The 19,079-nt window shown below is 37.7% G+C and overlaps 1 protein-coding gene across 2 annotated transcripts in view; it reads right to left on the bottom strand.

The window, feature by feature from the left end:
* Nucleotides 1–19,079, bottom strand: part of SORCS3 (sortilin related VPS10 domain containing receptor 3) — a 152,207-nt gene that overhangs the window by 67,284 nt on the left and 65,844 nt on the right. For both annotated transcript variants that reach the window (XM_021708864.1, XM_021708869.1), the window contains one exon: nucleotides 14,118–14,225. In XM_021708864.1, the coding sequence (XP_021564539.1) occupies nucleotides 14,118–14,225 (108 nt within the window). The remainder of the gene's footprint in view (nucleotides 1–14,117; nucleotides 14,226–19,079) is intronic.

Here is a 19,079-nt window from a genome sequence, read left to right on the forward strand (position 1 = left end):
CACTATGCATGGATTATCTTGTTTCATTTATTATTCCCATTTAGCAGAGGAAGAAAATGAAGTTCAAAAAGGTAAAATGACTCATTCAACAAGGTTACATAGCAAGTAAGTGATGAAGTCATATGTCGATTTGTAGCAATTGTTCTAATGCAGTTCTCAGCAGTGTGTTTTCAACAAGCTCATACCCATTAGCAAACATTTGAACACACAGTTTGGCACTGAGGTAAGGGAATTGGGGTCTCCTCGCCTATAACTCTTAGTAGCCTTTTTGCAGAAATGTCATGAAAAATAAACTGAAAGCACAGTTGGAGGAAGGAAGAAGCTCCACAGTTGGAGGAAGGAAGAAGAACTCTGTAGAGCAGACATATCTAGAAAGTTGCAATTATGACCCTATTTGTCTCAAGGTCTAAGGCATTTACTAAGACTTATGTGCTTGACCCTGAAATATGACAGTCTTTATTGGCTTGGCCTCCAGCTGGGAATTCCTGAGGCACACAAAAGTACAACCAGAATTATAGTCCTAGTGCTAGAGGGGTTTTTAGAAATGATTCTTTGGCCAAACCCCTTCATATGCTAAATGATTGCTAATAAGGAAACTAAGGCCTTGAACACAAAGAACTTGAACCAAGTTTCCTGACATGCAATTCTTCTCCTATGCTGACTGTTCTTCATGGGAACATATTTCAGCTTGCAAATGTCATATGTGACAGCTTGAAGAATCCAGACCAGAGAAGGAATCACATTCAGGGCTACAGTTAACTAAGGAAGGTTTCAACCAAGTCTTATTTTGCTGACTTTTCGCCTAGGTTCTTGTGTCTAAAGGGTGCTCTATATGTTCTAAACTCTAGCCTGGCACTCTGGAACTACAGGTGTGTTACTGTTTCTTCTGAGAGAGAGAATCTTTGATATTCTAAGATGTGGCATTCCTCTGCACAGTCTTTTTCCTCCTTCTGTTGGATCAACTGAATCATCAGAATGGCAGAGACAATGATGAATCCTTGTCCCTGGGAAAATGAGCCTGTTTCCCTCCAGAGACAGCTTAGTTGTGCTCATTGAGCCACTGAGGCAGTAAATATAGGAGATACCAGGGTAATAGAGTCTAAGTTGTGTTTCATGGGTAGCCAGTCACCTGGGGGCAGGTAAAGCCCTACAATTTACAAATAATAATTTTTTTTAAAAAAACCTGCTAAGAGGCCAGGAAAGAAGAGAAATTCTCCCATTAGTCCAAGTGTTTCCCCACATTCACATGTAGATAAATGTACCCTTATCAACTGCTCTGCAATGACCCAGTCTGGCTACATGCAACTTCTCCCTTTTGGCATGCTGGATTTATTTCTCATTCCTCTTAGTAAATAGTTAAACCTGCTTTGGATTCCAATGAGTCATATACCATCTTCTCTGCCACCTCCATCCAGGACTCAGAATTAGTCATTGCCAGATATCCACAAATCCCAACTCAATCTTTTTATCCAGACTCAACTCCTTTCAGTGGCTGGATGTCATTAATTTGAGAGCAAATTATTACAAACCTGGAAAACAGTTCTGAAATGCTTGCAGATTTATGATGAAGTCATTTCACAAAAGGTCACAGGCAACCCTTCTATAATTAAATCTTTCATTAATTTTTAAAACACACAATAACTTACAAATGCAGCATAAATTAACCAGATGACCTTGAAGAAATTATTTAGAGCACAGCTTCATCAGAAGCCACTATCTAGCAATTTCCTGAATTTTTATTTGATGAGTACAATTTGTCTATTTTCCATTCTTACTTTTTATTAGGTTCCAGTTGTATAGTTATTTGAAATGATTTAGTATTAATTTACTCAGGGCATTGGTTAGCACTGGGCAGTGATGGTAGATGGATAGTTAAGGCTACTCCTTCTTCTAGGTCACAAGCTCAAAGGTGGAGTAAGTGTGATCCACACAATCCTCAGAATAAACTTAAATGCACCCCCTCCCTTTCATGACCTGGGACATGATTTTTTAAATGTGTACATTTTGAGAAATAATTTCCCTTTTCTTATTATCAAATGATACATTCTCATTATTAAAAATTATAAAAATTATAAAAATCTATAAAGGATAAAATAAAAGTCCCACTGGGTACAACTTTTAATATTTTGTAATGTCCCTTCCATTCATTGACAGTGCTATTCTTTCTCAGAGTAAGAGATAAATGATAACCAGAAAACAAAGCCAGAGTTAGAATCTTTGGAGGTTAAAGGAACCCTGAGGTCCAAGGCGATATCTGCCTCCCCAAATGTCTCTCTCTCTCTCTCTGTCTCTCTGTCTCTCTCTCTCTCTCTCTCTCTCTCTCTCTCTCTCTCTCTCACACACACACACACACACACACACACACACACACACACACAACCACCCCCACCACTGCCACCATTAAAAAGCCTCAGAATTTGATTATAAAACGGATTCCATGAATACTAGGGCTGAAGTAACCCTCATATAAAACTGATCTTTTCCCTGCAGAGAATGGAATAGGTTTTTAGAATATAAACTTCTTCTCAACAGAGACCTTGACTATTTTGCTTATGCCCTAACCTAGATTCTTAAACTCTTAGAATAGTGCCTACCTTATAGTGGGCTATCAGTATAAATTGTTGAATAAAGAAATAATATATGTTCTTGTAATAGCAACACTAAATTCATATGGACTCCTGAGTCCCCTTTTAAATATTCATATTAGAGTCCAGCTCTTTCTGAAAGGCTTGGCTCCTTTGCTTCTCCTTGCCTCGTACCCTGTTTCTCTGGAGGAAGTTGCTGAAAGCTGATTTCAAATCAAAGCAGAAAGAGCAGTGTTCTGGGAAGGCCAGACATCAGCAGATAGCAGTTGTTGGTCTCCAGAAATTCAGGCTACATCTTTAGCTCCTGGTGTATGTCTGTGCCATCTGACTGTTTTCCGATTAGGGTGTAGATAGGATTAATAGAAAAGGAGGTCAGTGGCTACAGGGGGAATTATGTAGAGCAAAAGTGAGATGAGAACTAGACCTTAATAGACATAAACAAGGGATCAACAGCAAGAATCCTGCAAGTGAATGAAGCCTGGGTAAGTTATACAATACAATGCTAGGTGAGGTGATAAATGGTGGCAGAGATTAAATAAATAAATATAGGGGGAGGAGGGAGTGAGAGAAAGATTGAGAAAAAGACTAAAAAGCATTGGAACTGATAAAGCAAAAGAAAGCAAGCTGATTTTTTAAAGTGAATTTAAAGCAATCATTCTACGTCCAACTGACTTCGATTCTTTTCTCAAAATTTAGTCCTTTCAATGGGTTTGAAAATTTAAGGTCTACAACAGTGAGTCAGAAAACGTGATCTGTGAACCTGTAAAAGATGACTCAGAAGTTGAGTGGTAAGGAAGAACCTAAGAGATAGAAACAAGGGAGAAGACAGATGTTCAAAAAGGAATTTAGAGAGGAGAAAAGATATGGAAGTTAAAAGAGCTATAAGAGAGGGGGAAAGACAGACATCTTTTCCTATGCCATGAAAATGTCATTATATTTCCCTGTCTCCTACTTTGTGTCAAATCCTGAACCAAAAATTAAAAAGAATCAGAAAAAGCTAAGAGTCAGCACTTGCTTTTGTAGTCAAGTCCAATAGCATTATTCACTCACCAAATGTTTGCCGCACACCAATATGTACAAGCACAACTATATTCAGTGCTATGGGGATAATGAATAAGACACAGTTGCAAACCTCCTCAATCTTACAGCCCCCCCTCCAAAAGACTTCACACTCTATCTGCAAAGGTGACCAGTCCTAAAACAACTAGAAAACACTGCAAGAATTATTGCATTATGGGTACATATTAATAGTATGTTAGGCGATAATGTCAATTTACCATGACCCAGAAATTACACTTCTAGGTAGGCAGTTCAGAGAACTCCTTCAATATATGTACCTGGAGGCATCTGAAAATATGTGATAATACTGTTTGTAATAGCACAAATCTAGAAACAACCTAAATGTCCATTGATAGGAAAATGATAAATAAATTGTGCATATTAAATCATGACAAAATGCCATGTAGCATTTAAAGTGCCTGGACCAGATAGGTATGACTTAAGAAAGATATTAAAAGAAGAACATAGGTGAATAAACTCATTTTCATAAATTATACATTTTAAAAATATATAAAGCAAAATCAGATATATTTATGGAGATAACTAAGTACTAAAAGTATCAACACTTTTTCTAGAAGGGTTTGTGGAAGGAGTAAGGATAATGGGTCTGGACAGACAATAATGAGAAGATCAACTCTACCTGGACATCCTGTATATTTTATTTAAAAATATGAATCCAACTAAATAAATAAATAAAAATCTGAATCCAAAGTGATAACATGTTAATGTTTATTAATCTCAGGTGGTGGGTACATGGGTGTTTGTAATATTTTTTGTATTTTTCTGTATTCTAAAAAAAAAACTATAAGAAAATAAATAATACAGTCATGAAATTGTTAGCATAAAATCTAAATTGAGAACCTCAACTTCAAAATCTTACCAGAGCTGGGAGGGCAACTTACAAGAAAAAGGAGTGAACTGAAGAAGCCAGAGCAGCCGGTGTACATCAGGAGAGAGGTGTGGCAGAAAATAGCACACCCTATCCAAAGAAGGCAGTTGCCACATGGCTCTAGCAGATTTGTCAACTGTAAGTATTTGGGTTTAACACTACCAGATGTTTCTGAGTTTGCAAATTTTGACTCCACTGGAAAACGTGCAGACCAAACAAGATACATCTGTGAATCAGTGTGAGGCTCATAAAAGGAATTCAATAAAAAGCAATGAGTAAGAATTGGAGTAATTCTTCCTGAAAGATGTGAGACTTACTGTGGGAACTGAATTAAAAATTTGGAAACTTTTTTTTAATGGTGAATATACCATTTTTTACAACATTGGTGGACCAAGAGGATGTTACGCTAAGTGAAAAATGCCAGTCACAGAAGGACAAATATTTTATGATTGTAAGTTATCTAATATAGTCAAACTCATAGAAGCAGAGAGTAGAATGGTGATTGCCAGAAGCTGGCGGGGAGAACACTAGGGAGTTGTTCAATGGATATAGAGTTTCAATTATGCAAGATGAGTAAGTTCTAGAGATCTGATGTACAACAAAGTGCCTATTGTTAGCAATACAGTATTGTGCACTTTGAAATGTGTTAAGAGAATAGAGCTCATGTTAAATGTTCTTACCAAAAAAACACACAAAGGAACAAAAGGAAATTTTTGGAGGTGATGAGTGTGTTTAGTACCTTGACTATGATGAAGATAATGGGTGCGTGCATAGGTCCAAATTCATCAAAATGTACACATCAAATATGTGCAAAATTTTTGATTATCGATCATACCTCAATACAACTTTAAAGAAAATGAAATAAGAAAGGATTTAAGCTATTTCATTAAAGTATCTTTTCAAAACTTTGAAAGGAGGTGGTGGAATTGGAGAAGTAGTTTATAGGCAGGGGAACTATATAGAAACTGTGTCAAAGATTCAAATGGTATTTGTAACATGGCCACAAATCTACTAGAGCCACATGGCAACTGCCTTCATTGGACAGGGTGTACACTGGCATCTTCAGTTCACTCCTTATTCTTGTAAGTTGCCCTCCCGGCTCTGGTAAGATTTTGGATGAAACCCCATGTGTAATCTTGTTCAGGGTCAAATTATGCCCTATGGGCCAAATATGGCATGCTATGTGTTTTGGACAGCCCAAAGCCAAGAATTGTCTTTATATTTTAAATGGTTGGAGGAAAAAAAAGCAAACGAAGAACAGTATTACATGACAAGCATGTGACAATTGTATGAAATTCAAATTTCAGCATTCATAAGATTTTATTGGAATGCAATGCTGCCCATTCATCAATATATTGTCTATGGCTGAGTTCACACACCGAATTGAGAGAGTTAAGTACTTGCAACAGGAACCCTATAGTCAGTAAAGCTTAAAATCTTTACTGTGTGGCCCTTTACAAAAACATCTGCCGAGCCCTGCTTTAGTTGGTCACAGTTCTTCCCTGCAGGTAGCTTTTTTCTTGACCATTAGCTAGTGGAAACCACAAATATCTCTAATGCCCCTTAATGGAGGATATTTCACTGAATCCTCACATCCATGTGAGGAAATTGGAGTTCAGAGGGGAGTTAAGCAAGATAGCTGAAGTCATATGAATGACAATGGTAAGCTGAGCACTGTCCCTGGGGAGTGAACCTCCAAAGCCCATGCTCTCAGCCACCACATTGTCCCCTCCTCCTGAGCCCACATAGCAATCTATCAGTTAAAATAAGTCTTTTCCTTCCAGGCTATTGCTGGTCCCCAGTATATACCAGTATCATTCAAAAACCCCTCTGCAGGCATATATACTGCTTTTGCATTCCCTGGCACATACACGAGTCTGTCTCTGAGTTGATGACAAGCCTGGTGACAGCCTCAGAGGGGATGACACGCAAGTTCCACTGGATTTGCTGATTACGCGAATGACTTACATTGGGCAAAGTAAAATCAGGGTCTTCCAGCAAACAACAGAGAATTGAAAACCAGATCAGTGGAAGCAGCTCTGGTTCATTTTTAATGGCTTTGTTGGATGCACTTACTAGAGGCTAAACAACACACTTAAAGCTTAGGGCTGGGCCTCTGCGTTGTGCTAAGGCTGTATTTAAATGTATGTTCTCTGCTAAGCATGTGGTCACAGTCATTTAAGACGAAAGAAGGTCTTCATTTTTTTTTAAACCTCTGCAGCTTTGGGGTTTGCATAATTTTCTAGGCAAAATGTTATCTCTCCCCTTCACTTTGGCTATTAGTTCTGCTGGTGGAACAATGAATCAGAGATTTATGCCAATTAAGATGAAATGTATAAAAAGAGTCAGCAAGGCAGTTGGCCCTAGCCAATTTGCTGAAGGTATCTCTCCCCCTTTTCACCTCCCACTCTCCTCTCTCCCTGCCAGGCACATTCCTACCACTCCATGCTTGTTCACACTGTTCTGCCCTCCTGGAATGCCCTCTCTCCCCATTCTCTTTGCAGCCATGAAGGCTTTTGTAGGAAGTCTGTCTTTAATTACTTTTCTGATATCCAATGGCAAATAGAATTTGTCTTATACCTTACCAGTTAATTGTTCTCTAATTCTTTCCTGTATTTATCACATATTTTAATACTGATTGTGAATTTTTTTTTTCACTCAGAGTCTTACTGTCATCCTGACTAGAGCGCAGGGAACACTAACAGCCACCGCAGCCTTGACCTGCTGGGCTCAGGCGATCCTTCTACCTCAGCCTTCCATGTAGCTGAAACCACAGGCACATGCCACCATGCCTGGCTAATTTTTTTATTATTGTACAGATGAGGTCTTGTCAAGTTGCCCAGGCTGGTCTTGAACCCCTGGGCTCAGGCAATCCTTTCACCTTGACCTCCCAAAGTCCTGGGATTATAGGAGTGAGCCACCAAACCTGGCCTGATTGTGAATTAAACTTCACGACCAGGTCTGCTGTGATTCAGTGTCTGGCAGCACAATAGCGTTTATCAACACTTAGTGAACAATTAACATTATGCCATTCTTTCCACACATGCCTTAGAGAATCCCAGTATTTCTCCTCAAATTTTAGCTCCAATTCTCAAGTTAGGAATTCACATTTTTTGCTCTTTTTTGCTTCTTTCTAACCATATGAGCTGAACATTTAATTTCTCTGATCCTCAGTGTCTTCCACTGACCAATGATGATAATCCCATCTACTTAACAGGGTTGTTAGAAGATTTCAATGAAATCAAGTTTGAGAAAATGTTCAATGTGAAACCTGGCACACGAAAAAGGTGTTGAATAGTCACAAGTTGGCTGCAAGTTCTTTGCTGGGTTCCTCCAGATCAGACTGAACTGTCCTTACGGTTTTTGTGCTATTCATTCCTGGTAAGAAGCATCTGCTTTCTTCCAAGGAAGCTGTGCCTCTCTCTCCTAGGGTTTTATTTTCTTCTAGGAAGCTGCCAGGTACTTACTGGTCTCTGTAAAAGTTCAGCTAAATCACAGCCAATTAGTTCAAACATTTCATATCACGGAAGAATTTCAAATGTAGCTTTGAGGATGTAGGAAAGCAGTGCTTTTCCATCTGATTCCATATCTGAACTAAGCAAAAGAAAAGCTCTCCTTCAAGTGCTAACCTTTCAAGAAACAGTGAACCAAAGCTGCCCAAGTACTGCAAGGGCCGCAGGCATCTCATCTGTTGGAGAGCCACCCACTGCCTGAGACTGCCATAGGCCCTCCAGTTTGTCAATCACCCAGCCCTGTCCTCAGCCTTAAGTAATGAGAACTTCACATTTCATTGTAAATTAAGCTAGGCTAGATGGTTTCTGTCAAGGTTACCAGGGAGATGTTAAAATAATCACATTTGAAAAGATGGTAGAAAAAAGAGCAATAAAAGCAAACAAATCCCAGGCCTCCAATCTGGGGACAGTCTCTCTCACACAAATCCCACGGCGGAGATACAGTGTTAGATGCTTCCATGATGCTGGAGCTCTGATCTCCTCTGGGAAGTGGAAACTGGACAGAGTCTTGTGGAAGGTGGAGAAAATCAGAATAATTCCCAGCAAGTCCCTCACCTTCCTAGTTGCCCTTTTATGCTCACATGCCATTCCACCTTCATGCATCATAACCCCCATGTATATAAACCTCTACACAGAGACATGGATTGCTCTGATTCCTATCCAGTCCCAGCCTCCATAATTTGCTACTATTGGATTCTGGTCATGGTACTTCAGAATCTCTGGATATCTATAATCAACTTCCTAAAATGCTAGAGCCATGTGCCAGAGAAATCATAACAATCACAACAATAATAAATTATTGGGGTTTACCAGATTCATTCATTTAATAATTCATTAATCCAATACACATATACTGTTAAATCCTTCATGTTAGCACAAGCCTGATAAATATATGGCACTCAAATAACACCACACACAAACATCTTCCCTCATGGAAATTTAAACTCACATGTTTGTATGTGTGCACACAAGGACGTGTGGATATCCGTCTGTCTATCTTTAGAGTAGATGAAGGTGGAGGGGGAAGATATTTAACAACTAATGCCATATTCACTAATTTTAACTATCTAAAGTACTGTGAAGAAAAATATATATAGGGCCATGGTAATATATAGCTGGGACCCCATCTGATCTGCTAGCCTAAAAGAATATCGGTATAAGAATGACACTTATACTGAGACCTGAAAGATACTTAGAAGTTTAGTTGTTCAAGTGGTGACAGTAAACACATTCCAGGCAGAAACAAAGACAAAGACCCTGGGCCAGGAAGGTGCCAATGTGTCAGAAAAGGGTGGTCAGATTATTGAGGTCAGAGACAAGGTCCCAGACAAGTGATCAGTAGAGATACTGCATATATATTTAACACTGAGTTTAGACTGTATCCTAAAGGTAACAGAAAGCCCTCCATGGATTTTGAGAAAAGGGGTGATTTGCTCAGATTTTTAATTTCAAAAACCTCTCTCTGATTACAGTCAAATGTGTAAATATGACCTAGAACCCATCCCAGTCTCATTCCCTTAACATTTAGCCGTATTCTTTCACAGGTCTTGCCTTTTTTGTGTTCTTTCCTTTGCCATGAATTTATTCATTCATTCAAAAAATAATTACTGGCTTCCTACTATGTGCTAGCCCCCCTTTTAGGCACTAAGTTGATGTTGGTGAAAATAAAACTGTTAAAAACCTTTGTTTTCTTAAAACTTTTAATTTCATTGCCCATTGTACTGGTGAACTGCTCTGAAAACTTTCAGACCAACTCAAGTGTCACCTACTATGTGTGTGAAGTCTTCATTTCCCTCTGCTGTCCTCTGGTTTTCTAAGTAGAGAATCTCAATGATTAGTGTATCCCCACTTACTCCCACCACTTTGGCTTCAGAGCTCCTTAAAGGGAAAGAATTGTATTTACCTTTTTAATGTTTCCTAAGGTATAACAGGGTCTGATACATATTGGAAGTTCTTTAACTGTTAAATACATAAATTCTTCAAATCAAGGTGACAAGATAAAGCAATAGAACTTTAGTGTGGCTCTTCTTTCTCACTCACCACAGCAGAGTTAACTGGAAATATACAGGGAGTGACCAGAAGGGTACAGAATTCAAATGGTCTACCTCATTAATAAGTTCAGTTCACTGGTAAGGTTAAGCATTCTTGTCCCCGAATGGACCCCTGTCCTTGCAGTTCCTAAGGAATATATACTTTTTTTTTTTTTACCTCCTACTTCAATTCTTCCCATGGCCATTCCACAAGGGAAAAACACAGGTGAACTAGTTAGCTCTAGTAGGACACTTGGATTTAAGACCCTTTTTCAAATTTGGAATAAAGACAGAACTTACCTCTTGGTAACCTAATGCTTGCCTATCTGGAGAGTGCTAACAAAACTTGTGTTGTTTTCATACAAGAGAAATTCTGAATTTAACGAGAAGTTAAAACAGGTAACCTATTCCAAGAACCACTTTAATTTCATAAAAAACGAAACACTTCTGCTCTCCACAGCTCTCCTGTAAGAAAATAATTAGGTTTTACTCTTTAAATTATCTCAATACACAAGATAGAAGAGGCACAGAAGTTCTGCCAAGCTCTTGTGCAGTCTTAGCCAGGAGGAAAGGAAGGGAGAAGTGCTATCTTGTCTTTTCAGTAAATGGTTTGGCCCCACGGTCACTCTCCCTCATATCCTTGTGACCTGCTAAATTCCATCCGAAGTTAAGAAAAAAAAATATTGCTATTTAATATTAGATGAACATAGAATTTAAACTGTGGCCTTAAACTTGCTAGGGAATACTAGCTCATGTAGAGATTAGCATGCACATGGTATTATTCAAAGTAACGCCCAAAAGAAGATGCAATGAATTCAGATAGGCTTTGTACAAGAGAATGCAGGATACATCGGGTTATGAAAAGAGGGGAAAGCAAAATGTTTTAAAAAGGACTAGTATATCTCTTTAGTAGAAAAACTGAAGATGACTGACTTTAGGACCATGGCCCAAGATTCCAGGTTCATGTCAGATTTGGATGAGATGAGACACTGCATTTGGCTTGAATTTAACCAGGGAGTAGATTGCATAATCATCTCGAATATGCGTACCTTTGTCTTGCAGAATTTAGAACTCAATACTTAACCTCATTGGTGATCCCATCAGAGAATGTCTTAGAAAAGTAGAAAATTTTCCTTTTTATAGCTAGTTATTAAGTAAAGAATGGAAAATATTTGCAAAATCAGCTCATGGCCAGAGAGCCTCATGAAAAAGATAGTGGTATTTCTGATATCCCACTCATTTTCTGGAGTTCATAAGAAAATTTTAAATCTCTTGGAGGAGTAGTTTTGGTTATATGGCATAGTCATTTGTATGCCATATTATTTAATGTAATAGCATGTAAACTCCATAGAGAGAAGCAAGTTTTTTCTGATTTATTCTTCTGAAACAGTATCTGACACATAGTAGATGCCACCAACATTTTTTTGTTGTTGTTATAACTTTGTAAAAGTCTTGTCAGAACCCTAGATCCTAGGAGTTTCTTCCTCAATGTCTCTCTCTCTCTCTCTCTCTCTCTCTCTCTCTCTATATATATATATATATATACACACACACACACATATGCATAGACATATGTATGTATATGTGCATATGTATCTATACATACATGCACTTGCATATATATATATATATATATATATATACACTCAACAATATATACACACATACTTACCAAATCATTTATCTTTTGTAAATAAAATTTAATTATAATATTGCCTTTGAATATCTAAGACTTGTACTAATGCAACATATTGTTGCTGGGCATCAACTAGATGCTGAAATTTTAGACTCTAAGCATTAATAATTCTCGAACCCGCGGGCTCAGGCAATCCACTCACCTCAGCCTCCCAAAGACGCGGGATTACAGGCTGAGCCACCGAGCCCAGCTTGTCTTGTATCTTAAATATTGTCTATGGTTTGTAGGTAAACTTGTCTGAAATACTGTTAACCCTTAATTAATGAATTGACTTGACAGTATAACAATAGAGCCTATACTGTTATCAAATAAGCTTTAACTAGAAATTCAGATGGTAAGATAATTCTATATGGGGTATATTTTAGGAGGGGAGAAAAATTACAGACAAAAATCATATCACAGCCTTACTTCCTGAACAACACTATATAAGAAATCCTTGCTTACATTTTTATAACAGAATTGCCCAGAAAAGTCATACTGCAACACAAGTTCACATCAGTTATCAATGTGATAAGCTCTTTGGGTGGACTGTAGGAATTCCTCATAGAGTTTTACATCTTGCCTTTTAACTTCTAACCACAGGGTGTTGGGATCTAGCCCAATGCCTAACACATAGTAGATGCTCAAAAATGAGCATCAAGTTTTTAAAAGACATAGCCCACCACCCTTGGAGTTAGAAGGAAGAGTTCATTTACTAATCGGAAAATTCACAAGGAATTAAAGAAAATAATTTAAAAACACTCTTTACAGCACTTGTCTTGCGGCATCTCCCAAATTTTCTATTATGAATATTGTTTAATAGTAAGGACCCTGAAAATCCTGTAGACTCTTTCTTAAGGCCCTATACAAATCCTCTAGATGTGGGACCCTAAGAAGTCCTCCCTGGCAATGTTTTCGCTCAATTTCCTAAAAAGGGAAAGAATTTTAGCATTTCAGCACTTTAGAAAGACATAGAAAAAGGAGATTCAGTTTTATAAATGAAGAAATGAAAGTTTAGGATACTAGTTACTAGACAGGTATTCCACAGCTGTAGGATTGTGTGGAATCCTAACTCAGGTTCTAATACCCTAACCTTGGGATCTGGGATTAGTCCATTTGTCTTGTTTCTTTCTTCAGCAATTTCTGTACCATTACCATTTTTCACCATGGCAGTTTTTTTTTCTTTCTGTCATTCTGAAAGTATATAGTAGTGGCCAGTCAACTCTGAACGCGAGGATGGAAGTGGAGGGGTAGGGCATGTCAAAGGGATGGAGTCTGGGGCCAGACTATGAGGTTTAATCAAAACGGTATAGCTGCAATTATAAAAGGATTTTCTATAACTGATCACTCTGAGAAAAGTAAGTCATAGTCATTTATCACCAAATTGTATTTGAAAATGACTGATTCAAACAATAAAGAAGTCTATGAGCACAAAAGTTGAAAGAAGAACAGTGTTCTTTAGAGTAGAAAGTCCACACCTCTCCCCCAAATTAGCACAAATATACTGTGAGTCCTTCTGTGCCAACTATACAATACAGCACATACCCCTTAATTTTTCCCAGCAAGACTCCACTCAGTCCAGAGAAGAGTTATGATGTAAGGTACTCCACTCAATGAGGATAGGGGAGGTGGAAGCCAGTACTGGCTAGTAGAAGATTTCCATTACCCACTCCCCCATACATGCACATGTGCAAACATAAACACAGGTGATCAACTTCTAAGGAAATAAAATTCAAAATACTTTTAGACAATAGTATACAGTTATTATTTTTCCTTAATATTCAGAATGTACTTCAGAGGTTTTTTTTAACAGCTTTAAGATCTGTATCCTAGTCAACTATTCCCATTATAAAATAATGGAGAAAAAATTTTATAGCTAATTAATCTGAAGTGGAACAACTGTGTGTGTGTGTGTGTGTGTGTGTGTGTGTGTGTGTGTGTATGTGATACAGAATTTAAGAGATTTTCTTAAAATATTTCCTGATATCAGTATGTTGGCTATTTTTCTTCCTACATCCCTGGCCTTTGCTTCTTATCAGACTGTTTTGAAAGGAGAAAAAAAACACATCTAAAGACTTAAGCTTTCTGTTTTCTTGGGATTTTAGATAAATGAGAATTTGCTGTAATTCTTCAAATTCCATTAGAAACCTTGACTGTTCAATTAAAACCCTAGACTTCCTAATATTAGCAGTAGTTTTTTGAGTTGGTAGGTGCAAGTATAAATATTTCCATTTTATAGATGAGGAAACTCTGGCTCAGAGATTAAAACACTTGGGGATAGGACACCCTGGGAAAAGTCTAAGGCCTCAGTGGAAGTAGAACCAAGGTCTCTGGTCTCCTACCTATCACAGCAAAAGAAGTACTCACGTCATGATGTGGGTCTCCACTCCTGCCTCCACCAAAGCCCCATCCACAAAGAGAGGAACTGATGTGAAACCATACTTGTCCCAAGAGTGGCCCTCGTCAAAACTCACCCTAGGTTGGAAACAAGTACATGGAAAAACAGCTGAAAATAAAGCTACATTCTTTTGCAACCATTTTTCAGGTTATTACATTCTCCTCTGTGTCTCATTTTCTGGCAGTTTGGATTACCAATAGGCATTAATCTTCAACATCTCCCCATATTATTATGAGATTTGATCAAAACTGCATTTCTGGGCCCAAGCAGAGCCAGCACCCAGGGCAGCAAGACATATTTCAACATAATAGAATCGAAAACGAACCCAAGCAGGAGGGCTTAGTGGATGGCGTGTCACGTTTCAAGAACTCAGAATGGAACCTGAGGTTCAATTTACAGAACAATCAACTCAGCCCTTGGAGTTTCTGACACAGATAAATTGAGTAGTGCGGGTGTACTCTATGGGAAGGGGTGTGTGTGTCTTTCAGATCAAAGTGTACAAAAAGCAATCTCCTATGTGTTCAGAGTGGATGTTAGACTCGTTTTCCCTCCCCCAGTGTCACTTTAAGGGGCTTTTAGGGATGACCATTGAGTGAGACGTTCTGAGCAACACTGTCCCATCTTTCATCCAATGGTAAGAGGAATGGTCTAGTCCCTTGTGGTTACAGAGATGCTACTAGTGGAGGAGACTTGAGCAATACTGAGTGGTTGCTTTCTCCCCAATCTTGATATTATAAATTACCTATCTGCCTCTTGATTTAACCAGGAGACAAAGCCCAAAGATTATGTCTTTTGAGAAGCTTCTCTGAGTATCTCTTCTTCCTTAAGCCAGCTTTAGTTTCTTCATCCTCTGTGATCCTTTTTGTTCTGGTTGATTCTTAATGCTTCTCCAGCTCTACAATTTAGGATTAGAATCCCTCCTATGTTCCTACAATACCCAGGCCTTCTCCTATCATAGTGCTGAGTAATGACTTAACTCATCTTTAAAATTTCAATTCAGGATTAAAAGCTCTGGGAGTTCAGAGATCCTATATGTCTTATTAACTGAATGACCCCTTAATATATCACATATGTATGTTTATCTCAATGCTTATTTATAATATATATTTTTTAATATATATATAAAATATATAAAAGGGGGGACCCAAATAAAACCAGAATTATTTTTTGGAGGCCAGGCCCTTTATAGTAAGGCTTCCCATGCTAGGTAAGAGTTCTAGGAACCCATCAACACCAACATCAGTGTATCAGCTAGTGCTGTTGTGAGAGGTTGCATTTGCTTCAGTGAAATTTTTTTTTTTTTTGAGATTTTTTTTTCAACACATTTTGTCCATTTTATGTTGGGTGATTTACAAGTGTATCTGCCCGCATCACATTGAATGTTCACCAATTTTTGACCAAAAATGGTGTGACCCACATGCCCCACCCTCCCTATTAACCCACTCTCTCCCTGAGTAACTTTTTTTGCATTTCCCTGGATGAAAAATGCCCAAGAAAGTGAACTGTTTTGCTGATATGGAAGAAGCAAAACAAAAACTGGCAGAAGCACTAAAGTCATCAAAATGGACAAGTTCAAAAACTGTTTTGAGTAGTGGAAAAAGTGTCTTGATAGGTGTATTGCATCAAATGAAGAATACTCTGAAGATGATTGAAGTTTAAATATGTAAGAGTAAATACACACTTTTTTATAAATAAGGATTTTTGGAGTCTCTCTCTCTCTCTCTCTCACACACACACACACACACACACACACACACACACACACACACACACACAAAGGGGATGCAAAAAAAAATACACATTTTAAGTGTATTGTCACTCAAGATATGGCATTAATCAAATGGATGCTACCATCACCATGCGACAAGCAGGACAGTCAAAGAAAATGGCGGAAGCATGGTTGAATTAATAACGTCATGCTACATATTGCTACCATAATATAATTCCACTATAAACTGTCATAGATGACAACTCTTAAAATGTGTATACTTTTGAACTGTGTATGTGTGTGTGTGTGTGTGTGAGAGAGAGAGAGAGAGAGAGAGAGAGAGAGAAAATATGTCTAATTCTCCGACTGAACTATGAGTTTTCTGAAGTCAAAGACAATACCATTAATTTTTGTATTCCTAGTACTTAGCAGAAAACCTAGCACCTAGTTGATATCATATAAATACTAAATAAATTAAAAAATAAGGGATCATGAAGGGCTACCTTTTAATCTATTCAACCATTTTTCAAGCATGACTTACACTGGCATCCATAAACTGGATGTGGATTACTACCCTATTCTTAACCAATCTACACAGTTTCTTCTGTATCCACTTACTTCTTTGACTCTCTATCTCTCTTTCTTTTTCTCTGTTTTACTCTCTGTCCTTATTCTTTTTCTCAACATGCAGATGAAAAACAATAATAAAGGCAATCTCTTTACCCAGTTAGAGTAACTAGTCTCTCAAAAAACAATTTTTGTTTTTACGGTATACCTCAATCCATGTCCAAGTTTTTGTGAGTTCCTAAATTGTCATTATCTGTCTTGAATTATAAGGACTTGATCATTTTAGTCTTAGGAAAAATAAACTGAAAGCGAAATAATCATTTACGATAACCTCAAGAAAGTTGAGTCCATCTGAACTGTTTTTTGTAGAAATGGATTTCTCATCTCAAAAGTGAAACAGAAACATAGTAGTTTCAGAGTGTGAGATGGACACTAACAGGTTAACTCTGGTAAGTCTAGGAGGAAAGAAAATATTACTTTATTTTTTATTTTTTTGAGATTTGTTTGTTATGGTGACTTTGGAAAAATTAATTATTATCTTGACAGTCAAAAGCCAAAATGAGTTTAAGACCTCTCTCCTTGTCTCATTCTCAGAATTTCCTTACTGATGAAGGTCATCTTGCATTAGCAGAGTGAACTGCAGTGAGTGCCACCAGCATCCCAAAGAAAACAGAACCTTCATATCACCATGATTAGCAGAATATAGGACAACTACCTTAAGTTTATACAATGAAGAGAAAACACCACAGAACAGACATTGAGAGGTCATCACAGCCTTCTAGTATCGAGATAGAAGATCCAAGGCAAAGCTAAGCCCAGATGGAGAGAGAAATTGTAGAAGATTAAGAGCCTGCTGTGTAAAAAGTTCATATGGAAGAAGCAAAATCATGGCTTGAGAAAATAATAGGATCAGCAGATCCTAAAGGAAAGACAAAAAATGCCAAAGTCCAAGTAGGAAAGGTAGCGTGTACAATAACTGAAGTCCAAGGATGACATAAGCACAAGCAAATGAGAAGGTATTCATAGCTAAGGTCACCTGAGATCAGTCATTTCTCATTCTTTACTATCTCAGGCTGAAGTAGTTATAAGAACAAAACAAAACTCTCTAAAGAAACTCCAAAAATACAACATTGTAAAACATAATCTCTTTGTTATCAAATATGTGGGTCTGAATTACCTGCCATTGGTGAGAATTATTCTTTTTGAAGATTAGGATTTTTTAAATATTCTGAGATTATATATTCTACATTGAATGGTATTCCCAAGGGATCCACCTTCTCCTCAGGTCAATAGTTCTTTAATGTCCAAGACAAAGGTATTGTGAATTCCTTATTAGCTCTACAGATGAAATTGAAATCAGTAGGATTGCCAATACTCAGGGAGACAGGAGTAAAATTCCAATTGAACTCCAAATAGTAGCAATATAGATCTATGGAATCAAAATAAAATAAAATTCTTTCATCAAATAGTTGTTGATGCCTACAGCTGTGTGCCTGATCTAACAGTGACCTCAGTTCTAGTGATACAGAAGAAAAGAGAAAATGAAAGGCTCTAGCTTCCATGGAATTTATGTTCTAGTTTGGAGAGACAAAAAATATGCAAAAACTTCATGAAAAAATATGAATTAGAAATAAGTATCTTGAAGACAATAAGCTATTTGATAGTGACCAAACAACTACTTTGTATTGAAAATTTGCAAAAAGCCCTACATATGGCGGTGATATTTAATCTGAAATCTGAATGACAATAGGGAACTAGCTAGGAAAGATCCAGGGGGAAGTAATTACAGAAGAAAGATCTATTGTGAAATGAAGCCGCTCTATGGGATGAACTGAAAGATGATCAATGGCTGCAGCTTAGTGTCAATTAGTAAAGGAAATGGAATTAGAAAATAAGACAGAAGCCAGATCGCAAAGAACCTTGTTTTCAACTGAAATTGAAGAGGTAAAATTTGATTTAAGCTATAAAGGGCAACTTTTACTTCTCTTTGGTGAACGGATTTGTCAAACTCAGAGTAGATGCAAGGAAATGAGTTGGGGGCATTGGTAATTTAAGAGAACATTAATTTGGATGTTTTTAGGGGTGAAGTCAATAAGATTTGGTGATGGAATGTACATAGGTTGCATACATGCACAAAAGAAATAAATAATGTAAAACATTAATTTTGAGGGAGGGGTGTTAAGCAATTGTGAAGGAAATGGAAAGAGCAAGCAAAACAAAGTTTTTCTTTGTTTATCTGTTTGTTTTTGATTGGGTCCATGTCAAGATTTAGATTTTGACTCCACAATGTGATATTAACCTTTGGATGGATAGCACTGGATTTCTCATTATAATTGGGGATGTAAATTTGGAACTCACTTATAAGGTAGGAACAGTTGAAAGTAGACTGCTTAATACAAATACAAATACAAAACATACAACAAACAAACAAAAATCACCAAGCTCCACGATAGGAGAGAGAAGATTAACTAATAGAAAACAAGTTAGCCGGGCTCGGTGGCTCAGCCTGTAATCCCGCGCCTTTGGGAGGCTGAGGTGAGTGGATTGCCTGAGACTGCGGGTTCGAGACCTGCCTGGGCAGCTAGACCTCATCTCTACAATAAATCAAAAAATCAGCCGGGCGTGGTAGCGCATGCCTGTAATTCTGGCTACTTGG

This window comes from Carlito syrichta, unplaced genomic scaffold, assembly GCF_000164805.1.
Source record: "Carlito syrichta isolate Samal-C Ts95f unplaced genomic scaffold, Tarsius_syrichta-2.0.1 Scaffold65117, whole genome shotgun sequence".
In the NCBI taxonomy this organism is placed as follows: domain Eukaryota; kingdom Metazoa; phylum Chordata; class Mammalia; order Primates; family Tarsiidae; genus Carlito; species Carlito syrichta.